A 20438-nucleotide genomic window follows, 5' to 3' on the forward strand; every position below is an offset into this window, starting at 1 on the left:
TGATTTGAATCCAGATCGCTTGGTCCAGAGGTAGATACATTACCATTGTGCCACAAAGTTCCCTAGAGAAAGTTATCTTTTTATATATTTACTAATCCACCCATTCAGACATATTATTTGAACCTGGGCCTCCTAGCCTGGAGGTAGGGACACTCGCATTGCTAGAATTCATTTTTTTCCTTCAGTATAAACAGCTGCAAATCAACCTGTTCAGCAATCCTTATATACAATCCAGAAGCAGGTGGGATATGAACTCAGCTGAAGGGTAGGGACACAAGAGCCCTGATTTAAGTTAATAAATGTTAAAACTACATTCACCTGTTTAAGTTTTAGTTAACCACTCTCCATCTGGTGGCAGAAACTGGTCAGTGCGCTGGCGGCTCGGACCCAGAAATATCCGCAGTGACCAAATCTGCCACTAGTCACAACCCAGACTTCATCTATGTTCAGAATGGGACCCAGGAGAGACTGGACACTGGAGCCTTAAAGCTAAGGATCAATGGTGTGAACAAAAGCTGGAAGACTTGGGAGTGGGGTGGAATCACTGATTGTAGTCACTGGAAGTGTGTAGTCACTGGAAGTGAAACAAGGTGAAAACTTTTCACTTCCGTTTCTCTGAATGAAGTGAGTGGACTCAAAGGAGAAGTTGTCAATAAAAAACTTGTTCAGCCAGGTGGATGTGGGTGGCAGTAAATGGGGACTGGCTATGTTTGGGAGTAGTTCAAGGAGGAAATGGTAAACCCTCAGACCATCTGATGGGAGAAATGGAGATGGACGTAATGTACATGGATGAAAAAGAAATACAGTGTGAGGAAAATGGCAATTGTTAAAGTAGCATCAGAAGAGTTACAAATTTAGATGAAAAAGGGGAGCGAAGTCACAAACAATATGCAATTGAAAATATCAATCAAATAGCAGGAAGTTCAAACAAAGATCTTGTATCGCCACAGTGAATATTCAATAGATTTTAGCCTAGAGAAAAGTATTTTTTCAAAGTTTAAACAGTATTTATGACATTAAAACATTACCAGCTAGAAATAAATGAAAATTTGAAAAATTTATGGAGGAATTGTAATCCCAAGAGTGCCATCCTTCAACACAGTTAAAGCATCTTCTGAGGTCAAAACAGAAGTGTATGAACATTGTCTGCCTGTGCCAGAGTGATAAGACAATTCAATATATTGTCATTGATTGCATTACCTTTCATTTTTGCTGTTAGATGCAATACGCCCTCACATCAAACACAGAATGTTTCAGAGGATTCTTTAGTATCAATTAATGAAACAGAGCCCTGTCTTGAAAATGAACATGAAGTGTTTACTGTGGAATTGTTGTTTATTGATAAATGCATCCGATAATGCTTGATCTTAAAATGGTTTCCTGGAATGGGCTGATGACCCCCTCATTTGACCAGAATAACCAAGCTCCCATCTTCATCTCACAAATTTTACATCCACAAAACATTCAGATGATACTCAATGTCACAGCATAAATTATCAATGTGTTAGAGGTAGTTAAGATCTCTGCAGTTACTGCAGCATTACCATATCACAAAAGAAAATAACAGAAAACATTAAAAGTGACGGAAGACCCAGTGGGTCTTGAGTTTCAGGTTTGACAACATAAGTGTGTGAATAGGAGTTATGCCTGGCAAAAAGCACTGTCAGAAATCTACTGATAGTTCATTTCAGTTTTTCGAGGAGGTGATTTGTGAAATTCGCAGATGAATCAATCCAAATACACAAGGACTGGGGGAGATGGGGGTGTAATGAAAAAATAAAGAAGTGGCAAGTTTCTACATTGAAAGTCTTGACTTCTATGGCTGAACTGGATCTTACCTGGCTGGTGGTAGTGAAAGAAAGTGGTATGTGATGAAGTATCCTGATTCTGTTAAAAGTTAGAGAAGAGGGATACAATTACTGGAGGTAATGGGTCAATTAGGAAGAGTGGGATACTGAAGGCATTATTAGCTCCATGTTGTTGAGAAAGTTGAATATCAAGCCTGCTACAAAAAGAAAACTGAGAAAAGAATACATGGAAGTTCTGTGTGGTTGCTTCCAATATATCTGGCAGATTAATGGGAAAGAAAGGAGTTCTCTGCTTTTGCTATACACTGAAATTCATTAGATTTCACATCATTGTTTGACATGGAAAAAATATCAGCTTCTGCAAACCTTGGTCCAATCATGTGAACTCCAGCTAACTCACCTCAATGTGCAGGCACTGAATGAGGTATTTTCAGTCCTGGGGTGCCATCAGGGTGAGGCTGCAAAGTATACAGGGAAGTGTTGGAGAAACTCCAGGATATTGGTCCAGTTACTCTTAGGAATTTAAATAACTATTTGATTTCTTAAAGTCCATTCCCCAACTGGTCAATGGCAACCAGAATTATGTTCCCAGTTCCGCTGGTGTAGCTACTGTATCATGTCTCCTGACACCGGATGCTACCTGAACTGCTGTGCTCTTCCAGCACCACTAATCCAGCAAAACAAAAGAGCAACCAATCATCCTTGCACAAGTGCCTTTATTTTGAGGATCAGTCTGATGAAAAGTCCATGACAAGATTATCCCAGAATTTGAGTGCCTTCTGGAGGAGTCAGCTATAATAAGATGCTGATAATATTCAGCAGTAGCTGTCCACATCTCAGAATTCTGGTCCCAGGTAGCATTATAATAGGACAAAGAGAAGATTGCACGGTAAGCAAAGGTGTGCATGGGGCAAAACTGATCAATCTTTTCGTTCATAATTGTAATGAATCATTGGAAAATTTAATGTAAGGATTGCTGAGCATTTGACTTTCTTGTATGAAATACTTCTAATACTGAGTTTCAGAATAAGGATGATGTTGTTAATGATAAGATGCAAGTGAATCCTTAACTGTAAAGTTGAGAGGAGGTGATTGAGATTGTTAAATAATACTGCTCCAGTCATCTGTGAAGAAACACTAAATGACTTTGTCTCTTAACTATCTATTCACCTTTGGGGTATGCAATTACACATGGATCCAATTAATGCACTCATCAAAACACTACAAAATCCAGCAATTCTCGTTCATCCGTTTGGGATCTTTATAAAATGCATAAACTTCAGTATTCTTGCAAACATAAGGCATTAGCAATTTGTTTTAAAAGGGATTGCACAGCAAAACACCATTTGAATGAACTCTCGACATAAAAATTAAAAGCTGTCACAAAACTTCTGTAGACAATTGATATGCAGATATAGTTCAACAGTGAACAGGTCTTCCCTAGGACTTCAAGAGTGAAGTCTAGCTGACTGACTCATGAGTTTCTTTGAACGATCTTTGAAAATGCACATGGGTCCATACATTCTATTGGGTGCTACTGCTTAATGACCTGACTATCCTGTGTGTTGCATGATCAATCTGGTTTCCTCTACTACCTCTTGACTCTCTTCCCACCAGCATCTATACATGCCTTTTTTAAAAATCTTTCAAATCTTGTGGACATTGCTGACTAGACCAACATTTATTGCCCATCCCTAACTGCTGTGGAGAAGGTGGTAGTGAGTTTCCTTCTTGAACTGCTGCAGTCCTTTGGGTGTATGGATAAGAATTTTGATCTGTAGTAGTACAGGATCATTTCCAAATCATGATGGTATGTGGTGTGGAGAGGAATTTGTAGATGCTGATGATCCTGTGTGTCTGCTACCATTGTATTTCTGGGTGGGAAAGGTTCTGGGTTTGGAAGGTGTTACCAAAGGAAACTTAATAGGTAACAGCCTATTTGACGGTTGGGAGGAGTTTTATGATGCAGTAATTGGTCAGGTTGATTTGACCTGCTTTTTATGGACAGGATACACCTGGTGAATTTTCTGCATTATCAAATGCCAGTGTTGTAACTGTATCAGAAAAATATGGTTTGGGCCACAGTTAGTTCTGGATTAGAGGTTTTCAAATACTATTGCCAAACGTTGGCACAGTCCATTAGCCTCTGCTATAACAAGCGTCTGTAGCCATTTCTTAATATTATGTGAATTGAATTGTCGAAGACTAGTGTCTGTGAGGTGTAACCCTCATGCCTCATAAAGTCACAAATTTGTGAATGTTAAGCTGGAGAGTTCACATTCAGCTGCAACTTAATTTGCAGTAAATCGTTGGTTGATTTAAAGAATGATAATAAAACAATCAGAAAGCTAATCATACAAATTAGTGCTTGGGAACCTCCTGTGAAGTGCTTCTGTGATCTTTCCTCCGGCATTTGTAGTGGTTTGTATCTGCCATTTCCGGTTGACAGTTCCAGCTGTCCGTTGCAGTGGCCGGTATATTGGGTCCAGGTTGATGTGCTTGTTGATTGAATCAGTGGATGAGTGCCATGCCTCTAGGAATTCCCTGATTGTTCTCTGTTTGGCTTGTCCTATAATAGTAGTGTTGTTCCACTTGAACTCATGTTGTTTGTCATCTGCGTGTGTGGCTACTAAGGATAGCTGGTCGTGTCGTTTCATGGCTAGTTGGTGTTCATGGATGCGATCGTCAGCTGTCTTCCCGTTTGTCCTATGTAGTGTTTTGTGCAGTCCTTGCATGGGATTTTGTACACTACGTTGGTTTTGCTCATGCTGGGTAACCGGTCGTTCATTCTGGTGAGTTGTTGTCTGAGAGTAGCTGTTGTTTGTGTGCTGTTATGAATCCTAGTGGTCTCAGTAGTCTGGCTGTCAGTTCAGACATGTTTTTGATGTATGGTAGTGTGGCTAGTCCTTTGGGTTGTGGCATGTCCACATTCCGTTGTCTTTCCCTTAGGCATCTGTTGATGAAATTGCAGGGGTATCCATTTTTGGCGAATACATTGTAGAGGCATTCTTTTTGCAGTTCTGGTGTACTGCAGTGTGTTGTGGCCCTTTTGAACAGTGTCTTGATGCAACTTCTTTTGTGTGTGTTGGCGTGGTTGCTTTTGTAGTTCAGGACTTGGTCTATGTGTGTGGCTTTCCTGTATACCTTTGTGGTGAATTTTCCGTTCGGTGTTCTCTGTACCATCACGTCTAGGAATGGGAGTTGGTTGTCCTTTCCTTCCTCTCTAGTGAATCGGATTCCTGTGAGTGTGGCATTGATGATCCGGTGTGTGTTCTCTATTTCTGTGTTTTTAATGATTACAAAGGTATCATCTACATATCTGACCCAGAGTTTGGGTTGAATTTGCGGTAAGACTGTTTGTTCTAACCTTTGCATTACCGCTTCTGCTATGAGTCCAGAGATGGGTGAGCCCATGGGTGTGCCGTTGATTTGTTCATATATTTGGTTGTTGAATTCTGACTGTCCTAAGTTGGAAATATTAAAGAGTGCACAAATGATATCTGGGCTCAAACATAATGACTGATTTCTATGAACCCTTTTGTCTGATATCATGAGTATAATGTTTGTACAGGTTAAGAAAAGGATAGAACCCTATTTCTGCCATTTAATATTGCTCTGTGATTTGTGGATCAACCATTTGGAGCCTCCCTGCACCTGTAGAAGCAATGTATCAGTTGGAATATTAAAAAGGTGAGAGGAAGGATGTTCCAACACACTAAGAAAAAGCTAACACTGTAGTCTGTAGTTGTCTCTAAATTTCTACATCCTGGTGCTGATATTAGGCAAACATTCTGCATATGTGCTGCTCCTGTTTAGGTTCTCAGTGAAAAGGACCAAAGACAATGAGCCCTATACATTTTTGGAATGTTACAGTATAGACACAGACTATTTAGTATTCGGGTTTGTTTCGTTATGAGTCACAAAGCTCTCCTGCTTGCTTCCGCTACTCTTCAATATCCCTGCTTCCACAGACTTCATCAAAGATGTCTAGCAAGCAATCCTACATTTTAAACACTGTCATACTTCTTGTGTCTATCTTAAATTTGCTTTCAAATTGAATTCGTGTCAATTGTTGAACAAGGAAATTAGCACAGAAATATTCCTAATGTTTCACGACCACATAGCAAAAGATTTAAAATTACCTGTAGGAAATTTCAATTCAGTTTGACTTACAGTATTTATAAAGGAGATTGAACTTTAATGATGAATTATGCAATTTTTACTACACTGTTGACATTTGATTACTGAGAATCAACGTTAGCAGCTTCTGGTTCTTCCACTCAAAGCACTCTTACTATTTATATAGGCTAATTCGGTTTCTGTGAAGCGTATTTTATTTTCTAAGACATAGCTGTAATTAATCCCATTAAAGACATCTATCCCTTTTATAAATCTCGCATTTCCAATTGGTAGTTCCTTTACTTAAAGGTGAATTGGGGTCAGAAACATACATAGTCTGAATGAAGAAGGACTAATTTTATGATTATATGCTTTACAGGAGACACCTCCCAATTTCTCAAACTGAGTGCTGCCAGTAGAAATGACTGCCCGAATGTAAGCACAGGCAGGGAACTTCGAACAGTGGCAAACAAGAACAGATTACCACTCTGCTCATATTTCTTTAAATGTTCATTCTGAGCTCTGCACAACTAGACAGGAATTCTGATCATTGTTCCTTGGTAGATGCGGAATGTAGCTTAAATTAACATAGTGCCCCTGTTATGCAGATGGGGGAAGTCAATCCATGTCCCCTTTGCAACAGTCAGTGAGTTCAGCAGTGTTCCAAGATTTAAATGTCCAGCAGCACAGCCAGACACTTTGACAGCTCTTGTGAAAGGTTAAGTATGTAAGGTAAGTGTGGGACTAGGATGGCAATGTTTAAGGGATTAGGGTATCAAAGTGAGCAGGGTACAAAGTGGGAGTGTGGCAGAGTAGCTGGCACTGGTTAGGGATTGGTTTGGGGGAGTGGGTTGTGAGGGAATTTGGTGCCAGATGGTGGAGATGTGAGGGCCAGTGGAAAAGGGAGTTGGCTAGATTTGGAGTTGGGAGTGCAGCTCCGATGGAGGTTGCAGCTCCTGGGTCTCAGGGGTTCAGGATAACAGCAGTATTGGATGTCAAGGTAGGCAGGGCTTCAGGCCAGATCCTTAGTGGTGGGTGGAGAATGTTTCTGACTGGGGTGTGGAGGGGATTGTGAGGAATGTGAGCTACGGGCAGTTGAGAGGTGTTATGTAAATTGTGTGTGTATGTGCAGTGGGGGTGGGAAGGTGGTGAGGTCAACTTCATAGTTACACAGAAGTTACACTGTGTTTTTAATCATATGGCATTCCTGAGGAATCTTTTAACTTTGTGTATGTTTAGCCCTCTGAATTCTCCATAACAGGAGAATGGTCCAACAGAACCTTCAATCTCCTGGGCAATTCCCACAGAGTCTGTTGCATCTGGGATTCCACAAGGTCCCGATGCACAACTCCAGTCTGCAAGGGTTAATAGCATATCTAGGCCATGTTCTTGTAAAATTTGCCCTCCCAAATATCACTGTTCAGAAACTGAACCAAATATATTTGAAAACACAAGAAACTGAAAAAAAATTGTCCCAGTTTCCTGAAAATAATTATTTTTATAAATGATTGAATTCATTCGTATTTGCACAAATAATGAATTAATGTAATAAAAATTCATTTAGTTTGAAACTTTGTGACAATTCAAATGGTTGCAAGCACATTGCTCCATATCTGTGTAAGAATATTAGCTTGGTCTCTTCCATAGTTAACACGGTATACCACAAAGGAATCCATTAGCTCAGTTGGCTGGGTGGCTGGCTCGTGAGGCAGAATGCCACCACAATATGGAATTAATTCCCACACCAGCTGAGATTGTCATGGAAGTTTCTTATTCTCAATATCTTTCTCTCACCTGAAGTGTAGTGACCCTCAGTTAAACCACCACCAGTCATCTCTCTCTGATGGGAGAACAACTTTATGGTCTCTGAATGCTATAGTGACTTTACTTTTTTTGTTGTTGTCCAAAAAGGAGTACTTAAACCTTTTACCCTGGTATTCTTCCCTTGTGACAGACAAAAGGCAGGGAACCAACTCAGAATTTAATTTAAAAAACTCTTTTTTAATTTTAATTCTTTAAGTATAATAATCAAAGTAAAACTTACATTTGTTGCAACATTTACTTCTTATTTCATCTAACTTAACTTTAACTTTAACTCACTTTATTTAACTTCACTTTACCTTACTTTACTTAATTCACATTTAACTCCAACCCTAACTTTAGCTCGATAAGTTTGGCTTGAATAAATTACTATCACAATTCGCGTGGTGGCTAACTTTGTTCTCTGCTTAGATCTTGCCTCAAGGTTCTTTATCTTCTCCGGAAGTGATTTCAGGGCACATGCTTCTCAAATGTGGTCTCAAAGGCTACTCCTGAGAAAATCTTATGTTCTGTTAACTTGTTTGAAAGTGTGTTCCATTTCCAAAATGATCTCTGGCACTCAGCCAATGAATTGATTCATGTCCTGATCACATTGTTCAATCCTAGCCAATGGATCTTACTGGTAAACGATTCCCAAATGTTTCCACTACATCATAAACAGTGACATTCCATGCTCCACGTATGTCCTGAGACAAACATAAAACCAGCTTTATTTTGTCAGGGAACCGCAGGTCGCAACATATCCTAGCTGTAGTTTTAACTGAGTTCAGTGTATAAACTAAAATATCCAGCATGCTCAATTGTAGCTCTTTCTGCTACTTGTCACCTGATCACATTATTATAAAACCATTCTGGACTGATCACTGAAACTGTTCAACAACTCAACCAATATTACATTCACAACATATTTGTAATTTTACACCATATTACCAATCAGCTGAATGCAATCATGTCTATCAACTAGTCTAACAGTCAGTACAAGTTGAAGAATGTTCCCTTCATGTTTCATATACTGTGAAATTGAAACATGACAGCTAAAAGTTACAAATAGTCAAAATAACACACAATTATAATTGTACTACAATTGTATTACAAATTGTAATTGCAAAACACATTTCTGATTTTAACAGTGATTCTGTGGGAAATGGGTGTTTCATTGGCTCATAGGTTTCAAAGAACAAACAGCATAGAAACAGGCCGTTAGACCCACCAAGCCTGGGCTGAGTCATAAAGCTCTTTGAAACTAAAATCCATGTAGACAACATACATTACCCTACCTTAATCAATCATGTTTGTTACTTATACAAAAACTAATCATGTTTGTGAGACATGACCTGCTCGTACAAAGCCATGCTGCCTTTCACAAATATGTCTAGATGTTTCAAAATGTGATTAAATCCTGTCCCTAAGAATCTTCTCCAATAATTTCCCTACCACTAACATCAGGCTTACCATCATATAATTTCCCAGATTATCCCAGTAACCCTTCTTAAACATAGGTACAACACTGGCTATTCTCCAGTCTTCTGGGACCTCTGCTGTGACTGAAGAGGATAAAAAGACTTTGTGCAAGAACCCAGCAATTTCCTCCCTTGCATTTGTCAATATTCTGGAATAGATCAAGTCTTGGTGAATTATCTACCTTTATGATTTTCAAAACAGGAGGAAGTGAGGACTCCAGATGCTGGAGAACAGAGCTGAAAAATGTGTTGCTGGAAAAGCGCAGCAGGTCAGGCAGCATCAAAGGAGAAGGAGAATCAACATTTCGGGCATAAGCCCTTCTTCAGGAATGAGGAGGGTGTGCCATGTAGGCTAAGATAAAAGGTAGGTAGGAGGGACATGAGGGAGGGGCATTGGGAATGCAATTGGTGGAAGGAGGTGAAGGTGAGGGTGATAGGCCGGAGAGGGGGTGGGGGTGGAGAGGTCGGGAAGATGATTGCAGGTCAAGAAGGCGGTGCTGAGTCCGAGGGATGGGACAGAGAAAAGGTGGGGGGAAGGGAAATGAGGAAGCTGGAGAAATCAGCAGTCATCCCATGTGGTTGGAGGGTTTCTAGGCAGAACTCTTCCTCCAGGCATCGTGTTGCCATGGTCTGGCGATGGAGGAGGTCAAGGACCTGCATGTCCTTGGCAGAGTGGGAGGGGGAGTTAAAGTGTTCAGCCACAGGGCGGTTGGGTTGGTTGGTGCGGGTGGCCCAGAGGTGTTCTCTGAAACGTTCCGCAAGTAGGCGGCCCGTCTCCCCAATGCATAGGAGGCCACATCGGGTGCAGCGGATGCAGTAAATGATGTGTGTGGAAGTGCAGGTGAATTTGTGATGGATATGGAAGGGTCCCTTGGGGCCTTGGAGCGAAGAGAGGGGGGAGGTGTGGGTGCAAGTTTTGCATTTCTTGCAGTTGCAGGGGAAGGTGCCGGGAGTGGAGGTTGGGTTAGTGGGGGGTGTGGACCTGACGAGGGACTCGCAGAGGGAGTGGTCTTTCCGAAACGCTGATAGGGAACGGGAGGGAAATAGATCTTTGGTAGTGGGGTCTGTTTGGAGGTGGCGGAAATGACGAAGGATAATACGATGTATCTGAAGGTTGGTGAGGTGGTAGGTAAGGACCAGTGGGGTTCTGTCCTGGTGGCGATTGGAGGGGCCGTGTTCAAGGGCGGAAGAGCGGGAAGTGGAGGAGATGCGGTGGAGAGCATCGTCAACCACGTCGGAGGGGAAATTGCGGTCTTTGAAGAAGGAGGCCATCTGGGTTGTTCGGTATTGGAATTGGTCCTCCTGGGAGCAGATGCGGCAGAGGCAAAGGAATTGAGAATATGGGACGGCATTTTTACAGGGGGCAGGGTGGGAGGTGGTGTAATCTAGGTAGCTGTGGGAGTCGGTTGGTTTATAGTAAACGTCCGTGTTGAGTCGGTCGCCCGAGATAGAAATGGAGAGGTCTAGGAAGGGGAAGGAGGAGTCTTAGACGGTCCAGGTAAATTTGAGGTCGTGGTGGAAGGTGTTAGTAAAGTGGATGAACTGTTCAACCTCCTCGTGGGAGCACAAGGTAGCGCCGAAACAGTCATCGATGTAGCAGAGGAAAAGGTGGGGTTGGTGCCAGTGTAGCTGCGGAAGATGGACTGTTCCACATATCCGAGGAAGAGGCAGTGATAGCCAGGGCCCATGCGGGTGCCCATGGCAACTCCTTTGGTTTGGAGGAAGTGGGAGGATTGGAAAGAGAAGTTGTTCAGAGTGAGGACCAGTTCAGTCAGTCGAAGGAGGGTGTCAGTGGAAGGGTACTGGTTGGTTCGGCAGGAAAGGAAGAAGCGGAGGGCTTTGAGGCCTTCAAGATGGGAGATGGAGGTGTATAGGGACTGGATGTCCATGGTAAAGATAAGGCGTTGGGGGCCCGGGAAGGGAAAATCATGGAGGACGTGGAGGGCGTGGGTGGTGTCCCGAACATGGGTGGGGAGTTCTTGGACTAAGGGGGACAGGACCGTGTCAAGGTATGCAGAGATGAGTTCGGTGGGGCAGGAGCAGGCTGAGACAATGGGTCGGCCGGGGCAGTCAGATTTATGGATTTTGGGCAGAAGGTAGAAACGGGCAGTGCGGGGTTGTGGGACTATGAGGTTGGAGGCGGTGGATGGAAGATCCCCTGAGGTGATGAGGTTATGGATGGTCTGGGAGATGATGGTTTGATGGTGGGAGGTGGGGTCATGGTCAAGGGGGCAGTAGGAGGAGATGTCCGCGAGCTGGCATTTAGCCTCAGCAATGTAAAGATTGGTGCACCAAACTCCCACCGCTCCTCCCTTGTCTGCTGGTTTGATAGTGAGGTTGGGGCCCGCCACTCTCTCCGCTCCAAGCCCAGCCTCACTATCAAACCGGCAGACAAGGGAGGCGTGGTGGTAGTTTGGCGCACTGATCTTTACATTGCTGGGGCTAAACGCCAGCTCGCGGACACCTCCTCCTACTGCCCCCTTGACCATGACCCCACCTCTCATAACCAAACCATCGTCTCCCAGACCATCCATGACCTTATCACCTCAGGGGATCTCCCATCCACCGCCTCCAACCTCATAGTCCCACAACTCCGCACCACCCGTTTCTACCTCCTACCCAAAATCCACAAACCTGACTGCCCCGGCCAATCCATTGTCTCAGCCTGCTCCTGCCCCACCGAACTCATCTCTACATACCTTGACATGGTCCTGTCCCCCTTAGTCCAAGAACTCCCCATCTACGTTCGGGACACCACCCACGCCCTCCACTTCCTCCATGATTTTCCCTTCCCCAGCCACCAACGCCTGATCTTCACCATGGACATCCAGTCCCTATACACCTCCATTCCCCATCATGAAGGCCTCAAAGCCTTCCACTTCTTCCTTTCCCGCCGAACCAACCAGTACCCTTCCACTGACTGAACTGGTCCTCACTCTGAACAGCTTCTCTTTCCAATCCTCCCACTTCCTCCAAACCAAAGGAGTAGCCATGGGCACCCGCATGGGCCCCAGCTATGCCTGCCTCTTCTTCGGATATGTGGAAAAGTCCAACTTCCGCAGTTACACTGGCAGCACACCCCCACCTTTTCCTCCACTACATCAATGACTGTATTGGCGCTACCTCGTGCTGCCTCTCTATTTATAGTTATTGGTTTCTTAAGGTGGGTTATGTCCAGTTCTTTTTCTCAAGTAGTGATAGACAGGATTTAAATCGATGTGTTTATTGATGGAGTTCTGGTTAGAATGCCATGCCGGAGATCCAAGATGGCGGCGACTCAGCAAGTCTGAGTCTACAGAGCCCTTCCCAAAACCTGGGAAAAGTGGGTTTCCTGCCCGCACCACACTTGCCAAACCACCCAAAAAATTTCTTTAATCTTAATTAGCTGCTGAATATTATATTTAAACAGTCTAATACTGAGTGGATAATGAGTAAATCAAAGGGACCCCGCAGCTCTCAGAAAACAAAGACCCCTCCCCCACCCTCCTCTCCTCCGGCTGCAGCTGATGTAAAAACAGGCCTTGAAGAGATGATTGCTAGACTGGAATCGACACTCGTCAATTTCATCGCAGAATCCCGACAGAGATGGAATGCATTCGAAGAAAAGCTGCAGAAACAGAATCACTCTATCGGAGAATTGCAGGGCCAAGTGGAGGGGGCGGAACTAAAGGCCACGACCTCCGAGGCTGCAGCTCAAACAGCTGCAGAACAGGTGCGAACCCTCGAGCAGAGAATCAGGGCCTTTGAAATCTACATGGATGATATTGACAACAGAAATCGGAGAAAGAATATTCGGTTGCTGGGCCTTCAAGAACAAGAAGGGAAAGGACAGTTAGCAGCATTTCTGGAGCGATGGCTGCCCCAGCTTTTAAACCTGGGGGCTGAAACTGACCGGGTAAGGGTGGAGTGGGCCTACCGGGTCGCAGTACGCGGACCTGGCCCAAACCAGCGCCCACGCCTGGTCCTGTTCCGGCTGCAGAGTTATAGGGAGAGGCAGATACTCCTGGATGCCTCCAGAAAGCTTGGAAAGGATCCTAAAGCTATGATTCATGAAGGATCCAAGATTATGTTATTTCAGGACTTCTCCCCGGCTTTGGCACGAAGAAGGAAGGCGTTTGATGAGGTGAAGAAATGTTTAAGGGACTTAGATATTCAATACACCTTACGCTACCCAGCGACGTTATGCTTTACCCACGAAGGATCCGAGTATAATTTTAGATCATCGGAAGAGGCCAAGAAACTTTTAGACTCGGTTAAATAAATCGTAAGAGACAATTTATGTTGGCTTGCCTCTCCCACACTCCGTGGGGAGAAATGGATACTTTATTCTACTTTACTTTTGCCTCTGGGAGCGGGGTTGTCTTCCTTGCTATGTTATTATACTTAACTGTAATCTGTTGGAGTTGTAATTTTATAGTTATGTGTGTTTGTACGTGGCATTGATGCTAGCAGATATACTCAGGTATGGGTGGGGAGGGGTGGGGGTGCGGCGCTCACTGTTAACTCTAGCTCGGTATTATATCTAAATCCTATTAAGGAGCGCCCGGGTTGAGGGTGGGGCACTGTTTGGGAGAGGATATGGTGGAACGTTGGAAAGGAGTAAGGCCCCCTGAGAACAAGGGGGAAGATCTCCATTCAAACATGTTTAATTTTTTTTTGTTGTTCTTATTGTTTGGAAATAACTTCCTTTTTATCATACTGTTATGAGTGTATTAGAGAACATTTTCTCTTATTTGAAGGATGTAAGCGACTCAACTATACACTCTGGATGATTGTGGATTAGTTGAATTTTGATGATTATATATTTAAGATCTATTTTTATATTAATGTTTGTGCTTGAAAATTCTGCTTATTTTTGTAAATTTGTCAAAATGTTAAATTCCCAATAAAAATATCTATATAAAAAAAAGAATGCCATGCCTCTAAGAATTTTTGTGCATATCTTTGTTTCTCCTGTCCTAGGATGTGTATGTTGTCCCAATCAAAGAGGTGTCCTTTTTTGTTTGTATATATAGAAACTAATGATAGTAGGTCATGTCTTTTGGTGACCAGTTGGTGTTCATGTATCCTGGTGGCAAGTTTCCTGCTAACTTGTTTAATGTAGCGTTTTTTATAGTTTTTGCATGGTATCTTGTAAATGACATTAGTTTTGCTGGTAGTATGTAATGAATCTTTTCGGTTCATTAGTCATTATTTAAATGTGTTGGAGGGTTTGTGGGCTACCATGATGTCAAGGGGTCTGACTAGTCTGGAAATCATTTCTGATATGTATTTGATTTAAGGTAATGTGACTATAGTTTCTGGTTGCGTTGTGTCTGCTTGTTTGGGTTTGTTTCTGAGGAATCGGCGGATTGTGTTTATTGGATACCCGTTTTTCTTGAAAACATTGTATAGATATTTTTCTTCTGCTTTTTGTAGTTCTTGGGTGTTGCGATGTGATGTAGCTCATTGAAGTAATGTCTTATGCAGCTCTGTTTGTGAGTGTTGGAATGATTGCTTCTGAAGTTAAGTATTTGGTCTATGTTTGTTGTTTTTCTGTAGACACTGATTTGAAGCTCTCCGTTAACTATATGTTCAACTGTCACATCTAGGAATGGGAGTCTGTTGTCATTCTCCTCCTCTTTTGTGAATTTTACGCCTGTCAGCATATTGTTGGTGGTGTTGTATGTTTTCTCTAATTTGTTCCGTTTTGTAATGACCAAATGTCATCTATGTAGCAGACCCAAAGCTTGGGTTGGATAGATGGGAGGGCAGCTTGTTCATGTCTCTGCATTACTGCTTCTGCTATGAGCTCTGATATTGGTGATCTCATCTGTGTTCCGTTGACTTGTTTGTAGGTTTTGTTATTGATGGTGAGGCACAGGTCTACTCGTTTGAGGATGTTGTCTTTGCTGATGAGGTTGGTGTTGTCTGGTGTTTGTGGTCATGGTTTGCCTAGTAGAGATGCCAGTATTTCTTTGGCCAGGTCGATGTTAATTGATGTGAAAAGGGCTATAATGTCAAAAGAAACCATTATTCCATCCTTTTCTATTTTGGTGTCTTTGATGATGCTCAGGAATTCTTGGGTGGAGTGAATGGAGTGGTGTGAATCTTCAATTAGGTGTTTTAGTTTTTGGTCTTGTCTTAGGTTTCTTATAACTTACATATGCCTCCTTTTTCTTTTTGACAAAGTTCACAATTTCTCTTGTCATCCAAGGTTCCCAAACCTTCCAATTGTTTCCTTCACTGTCACAGCAACATGCAAGGCCTAAACTCTAATCAACTGGCCTTAAAATATTCCCACATGCCAGAGGTGGGTTTACCGTCAAACAACTGGCCCTAATCTTCATTCCCCACCTGAACTGTCCCAGAAGACATCACAATGATCCACATATCTGCAGCCCTTCCTCCTACAGCAAATCTTTGGCCGTACATTTAACTGTAGTATTTTCCTATTCCTAGCCTCACTGGCATGTGGCATGGTAGTAAACCTGAGATTATATTCCTAGAGGTCGTGTTTTTCAATTTACGATCTAACTTGCAGGATCCTGTCACTCTTCCTTCCTATGTGATTAGTACCAATGTGTACCATGACCTCTAGATGTTGGCCTTGCTTCTGAGAATGTCCCACATCCACTCAGATACATCCTTGACCCTGGCACCAGGGAGGCACCACATCATTCTGGTGTCTCTTTTGCAGCTGCAGAAACACCTGTCTGTGTTCTTGACTTCAGAATCCCTTATTACTACTGCTTTACTGCACTTTGACTCTCCTTGCTGTACAATAGTGCCAGCACTGTGGCTGCTGCTATCGCTATCCCATGATAGTAATCCCCTGCAACAGTCTCCAAAATGGTAAACTTGTAAGAGAGTGGATAGCTACTGGGGACTCCTGCACTGTCTGTCTTTGAACAATCATCCATCTCAGATGACTACGTCTCTAAAACTGCACACTCCTAAGTGTCTCCAACTTATCATTGTATTCTAAAAATGCACACAACTATCACGTAATTTCAGGAAACATCTGGCAACTTATCTTCTATACAGTTGGAATAGGTGAAGGTCTTTTGTGACACAAATAATCTAATATCCGTAGATATCAAGTATGCATTATAATTTACTTCTGTGTGAATATTTAGCTGGCACCATTTTTAGTAATTTAAATCACAGACTGTCAGACTTGCCTTTTTTCTTTGCATTGTCCATAATTAGAATGTCTACTCAATGGTCGATTAGCATACAGCTCTACTGTTAATATCTGTTGACATTATCACAACAAACTGTTCGTTGGATATAATGACAACTGAAGCATAGCATTCATCTTCAGACATGTTTCTGAGATTTATTCATATATCACAAATTCTCCATGCCTTCATGCATTTAAACAGTAAGCAGACAGGATTATAAATCATGCTTTCATTAACATTTATGACTAAAATTAGTGAATGGAACAAAAGACATTCCAATCTGTTTCAAAATGCTGAAGCCTTACCTTCTTCAGAAACCTTACACCATAGGAAAATATGTAAAGGTAAAATGTAAACTTCCACCTGTAGAGGAAGAAAACACATGAGAATCATAAGGAAGCAGTTACTCATTGTAATTTATTATTAGAGACTCACAAACTCATTCGCAACAAAATTAGAATATGGAGCAGCTATGATGCTGCAATACAAATCAATAGTTCTGTATTCAGATGAAACAGGTATATTTTTTGTGCAAATATATGTTAACAGAATATGCTTAGTTTTAGTTGTTGAGCAACAATGAACAGAGTATGGAAGTGCTTGGAGTTGTTATCATTGGTCTGAGCTTTAGAACATAGAACATAGAAAGATACAGCGCAGTACAGGCCCTTCGGCCCTCGATGTTGCGCCGACCGAATCCTACCTAACCTACACTAGCCCAATAACTTCCAAATGCCTATCCAATGCCCGCTTAAATGACCATAAAGAAGGAGAGTTCACCACTGCTACTGGCAGGGCATTCCATGAACTCACAACCCGCTGTGTAAAGAATCTACCCCTAACATCTGTCCTATACCTACCACCCCTTAATTTAAAGCTGTGTCCCCTAGTAACACCTGACTCCATTAGCGGTAAAAGGTTCTCAGTGTCGACCCTATCTAAACCCCTAATCATCTTATACACCTCTAAAGGTGTATAAGATGATTAGGGGTTTAGGTACATTTGCTTCAGGTACATTGCATTCTTCATTTAAAAAATTTAATACTTCTTGGTTTGACTCACAATTGAAATATTAACATAAACATAAATAAAGAATTATACTCAGTTAAAATGAAAAGTGTTAATTAAGTCCATTACTTGCACTATCCATTTTTAGCTGTATAAATCTATTCAGAAGTCTCTGCCTGCCATATAATGCAATGGCACACAGCTTTATTTGATAGCACATTGTAGGTAGCAAGCAGTGGCAAGACGTAGGGAGCTAAATTTGACTTTATGCTGCGTGTTCGTTTCAATGATTGTGGAATCAATGGCCTAGCGGTGTTTTCACTGGACAATTAATCTAGTTTACCCAGGTAATATTCAGAGGACCTAAGTTTAAATTCCACCATATTAGATCGTAAAGTTTTAGTTTTAAAAAATTCAAATTACAAGTCTAATAATGACTATGAACTCATTGGCAATTGTCAGAAAATCTCACCTGGTTCACTAATGTCCTTTAGAGAAGGAAACTGCCATCCTTACCTGGTCTGACCTACATGTAACTCTGGACCCACAGCAATGTGGTTGATTCTTAATGGCATGAGGGATGGGCAATAAATGCTGGCCTAGCCAGTGACAACCTCATCTCAGGGATGAACAATAAAAAAAATTCCAGTCAGTGTGAACCTCACTGTTGGTTGGTTGGACACATTAGCAGAGAGCAATCAGCATCATTTGAAGTTAGCTTTAACTGCTAGAAGGTAGCATCTCATAAAGGGGAGGATTCTGACTAGAACAAGTATTCCCAATTCCCCAGAGGGCGATTAAGAGTCAACCACATTGCTGTGAGTCTGGAGTCATGTATAGGTGTAGGCCAGACCAGGTAAGGAAGGCAGTTTCCTTCCCTAAGAGACATTAGTAGTCCAGATAATCAGCAATGGTCTCATGATCATCATTCAACTCTTAACTCCAGATTTTAATTGAATTCAAATTCCATCATCTAACATGGAAGGATTCAAACCTGGGTCATCAGAACATTACCTCGTCTCTGGATTAACAGTTCAGAGATAACAGGCCATCACCTCCCACTGTCTCATACATCAAGTGACACTGAGCTAGGAAATCTTGAAGAGTGACACAACATGACAGAGTGTGTTTAATTTTAGTCCAATGAACCAAAGTTCTTGGTAAAAAGTAGAAGTACCCTGATGTGGTGCACGATAAAGTTAGTGAGAGCAGATAGCTGTGAAGGTCAATGAAAAATGAAAAGGTGCAAGGATGTAGATACAGTTCAAGAAGTTAATTCACTGCACATGATTGATGAAGGTTATATATTGTATACTACATTTATCACACAAATTAACGTGTATACTCAGGCAAAAGTGAAATTCTTGAAACAAAAGGTTTCAGGCAAACATCATGGGATCAACTTTTACATGGCTAAGCTTTTGAGGGGTTTGCAAATGTGCTTGATTTAAACCCATGAGAAACCTAAAAAAAAATTGAATAAAGTAGACACCAATGAAACTAATGTTATGCCTCATTAGGTAGCACTTGGGAAGCCAAGCACAGCTATTCCCAAAACTTAAAGAATTTATCAGAATATGCGAATGCTCTCCAATTTACCTGTCTGCTTAGACTTAGGTGAATAGAAAACTTGGACAGATTTGTGTACTTATCAAGAATTATTATTTATTTCAACTCAACAGACTATGAACTGTCAACAAATAATCCTAATAGTTAAAATTCTAAACCCCCACCCTTATAAAACTTTCCATCATCTATACAGAGGGACAAAAATATTTGGCCTTCTTGTATGTGTAGAAAAAAGCCTGGAAGGCAGTTCAACAGTCTCAGCCTACAGGGTTCACAGAGATGATCGTTTTGCTTGTCAAAACTTTCTGCTCTTCAATAACTCTTCAATAGATATTTTTCACTTCCTTATAGGATTACAGAGTGACTGATTCATAAATTATAAAGTCCCTGATGAATTAGTTAAAAACAACAGCCTATAGACACAAGCTGGCTTTCTTCAGATGTCAGGTACTCTATACTGCTGGGGGAACACCACCTATTCAAAGGTCTGAAAGCTTCTGGCAATATTGTCTATACCCATAAACTGTTCAGCCACCTAGAGCCAATGACATAGTTATTCACAACAAGAAACTGCAGATGATGGAATCCAAGGTAGACATGCAGGAGGCTGGAAGAACACAGCAAGCCAGGCAGCATCAGGAGGTGGAGAAGTCAATGTTTCGGGTATAAACCACCTTCAGGACAGTCCTGAAGGATAGTCCTGAAGAAAGGTTATACCCAATAACATAGTTATGGCAGGTTGATGGCTTTTACCATCAACAACTGCTCATCACAGCACAGAACAATCAGCTACATGTTACCAGCCAAATCTCACTTTGTACATTTCGCCATCTGCAACCCATCTCCCCTCACTCATTGAATAAAGTGCAGTGAAAGCACCACTTACAATACTTTCTTTTAAAAAGTCCAGCAATCGCTGCCTTGGTTTTCAAAATCGTCCTTCTCCCATTTCAGTCCACAATAAAAACAACAGAAAAAGTAAAAATCCATATTGATTATCTAACATTTATTTATTTTGGAACATCACAAATTGTACATTTTTCAGCCAAGATTTTATAAAAGTGTGTAACAAATTAACTACAAGCCGTCACATTGAAATCTTTCAAAATGACTCTGATTACCTTTGAATCTCTGGTCTAGTCATCCCCATCAGCCATCTTACATCATTGTATAGATCTTCCAAGTTTTCATCACTATTATTGTGAGTAGTAACTTTGATATCCTCAATCCATAAGAAATTGTTTTTACTCTATGTAGGTACATTCAATGTTTCACATTTCAGAAATGATTTATTGATAATACTGAGATCAAGGTCCATCTAGGCATCCAAAACATCATTGACACAATGTTGTTGGTGAGAGTGTTTGCACATTCCATCCTTTGTGAAGACTTCTTCACCTGGTAAATTCAAGTCTTTTAGATTCTGTCCAAGAGATTATTCATACTCACATCCAAGATTGAACAATATTCTTAAACCGCTGGGAATA

General features: G+C 41.7%; 1 protein-coding gene across 2 annotated transcripts in view; it reads right to left on the reverse strand.

Annotated features, from left to right (window-relative positions):
• cers6 (ceramide synthase 6) overlaps positions 1 to 20438 on the reverse strand; it is a 259453-nt gene that overhangs the window by 115028 nt on the left and 123987 nt on the right. For both annotated transcript variants that reach the window (XM_060827866.1, XM_060827865.1), the window contains exon 4: positions 16680 to 16737. In XM_060827866.1, the coding sequence (XP_060683849.1) occupies positions 16680 to 16737 (58 nt within the window). The remainder of the gene's footprint in view (positions 1 to 16679; positions 16738 to 20438) is intronic.

The sequence above is a fragment of the Hemiscyllium ocellatum genome, chromosome 7, assembly GCF_020745735.1.
Source record: "Hemiscyllium ocellatum isolate sHemOce1 chromosome 7, sHemOce1.pat.X.cur, whole genome shotgun sequence".
NCBI classification, from domain to species: domain Eukaryota; kingdom Metazoa; phylum Chordata; class Chondrichthyes; order Orectolobiformes; family Hemiscylliidae; genus Hemiscyllium; species Hemiscyllium ocellatum.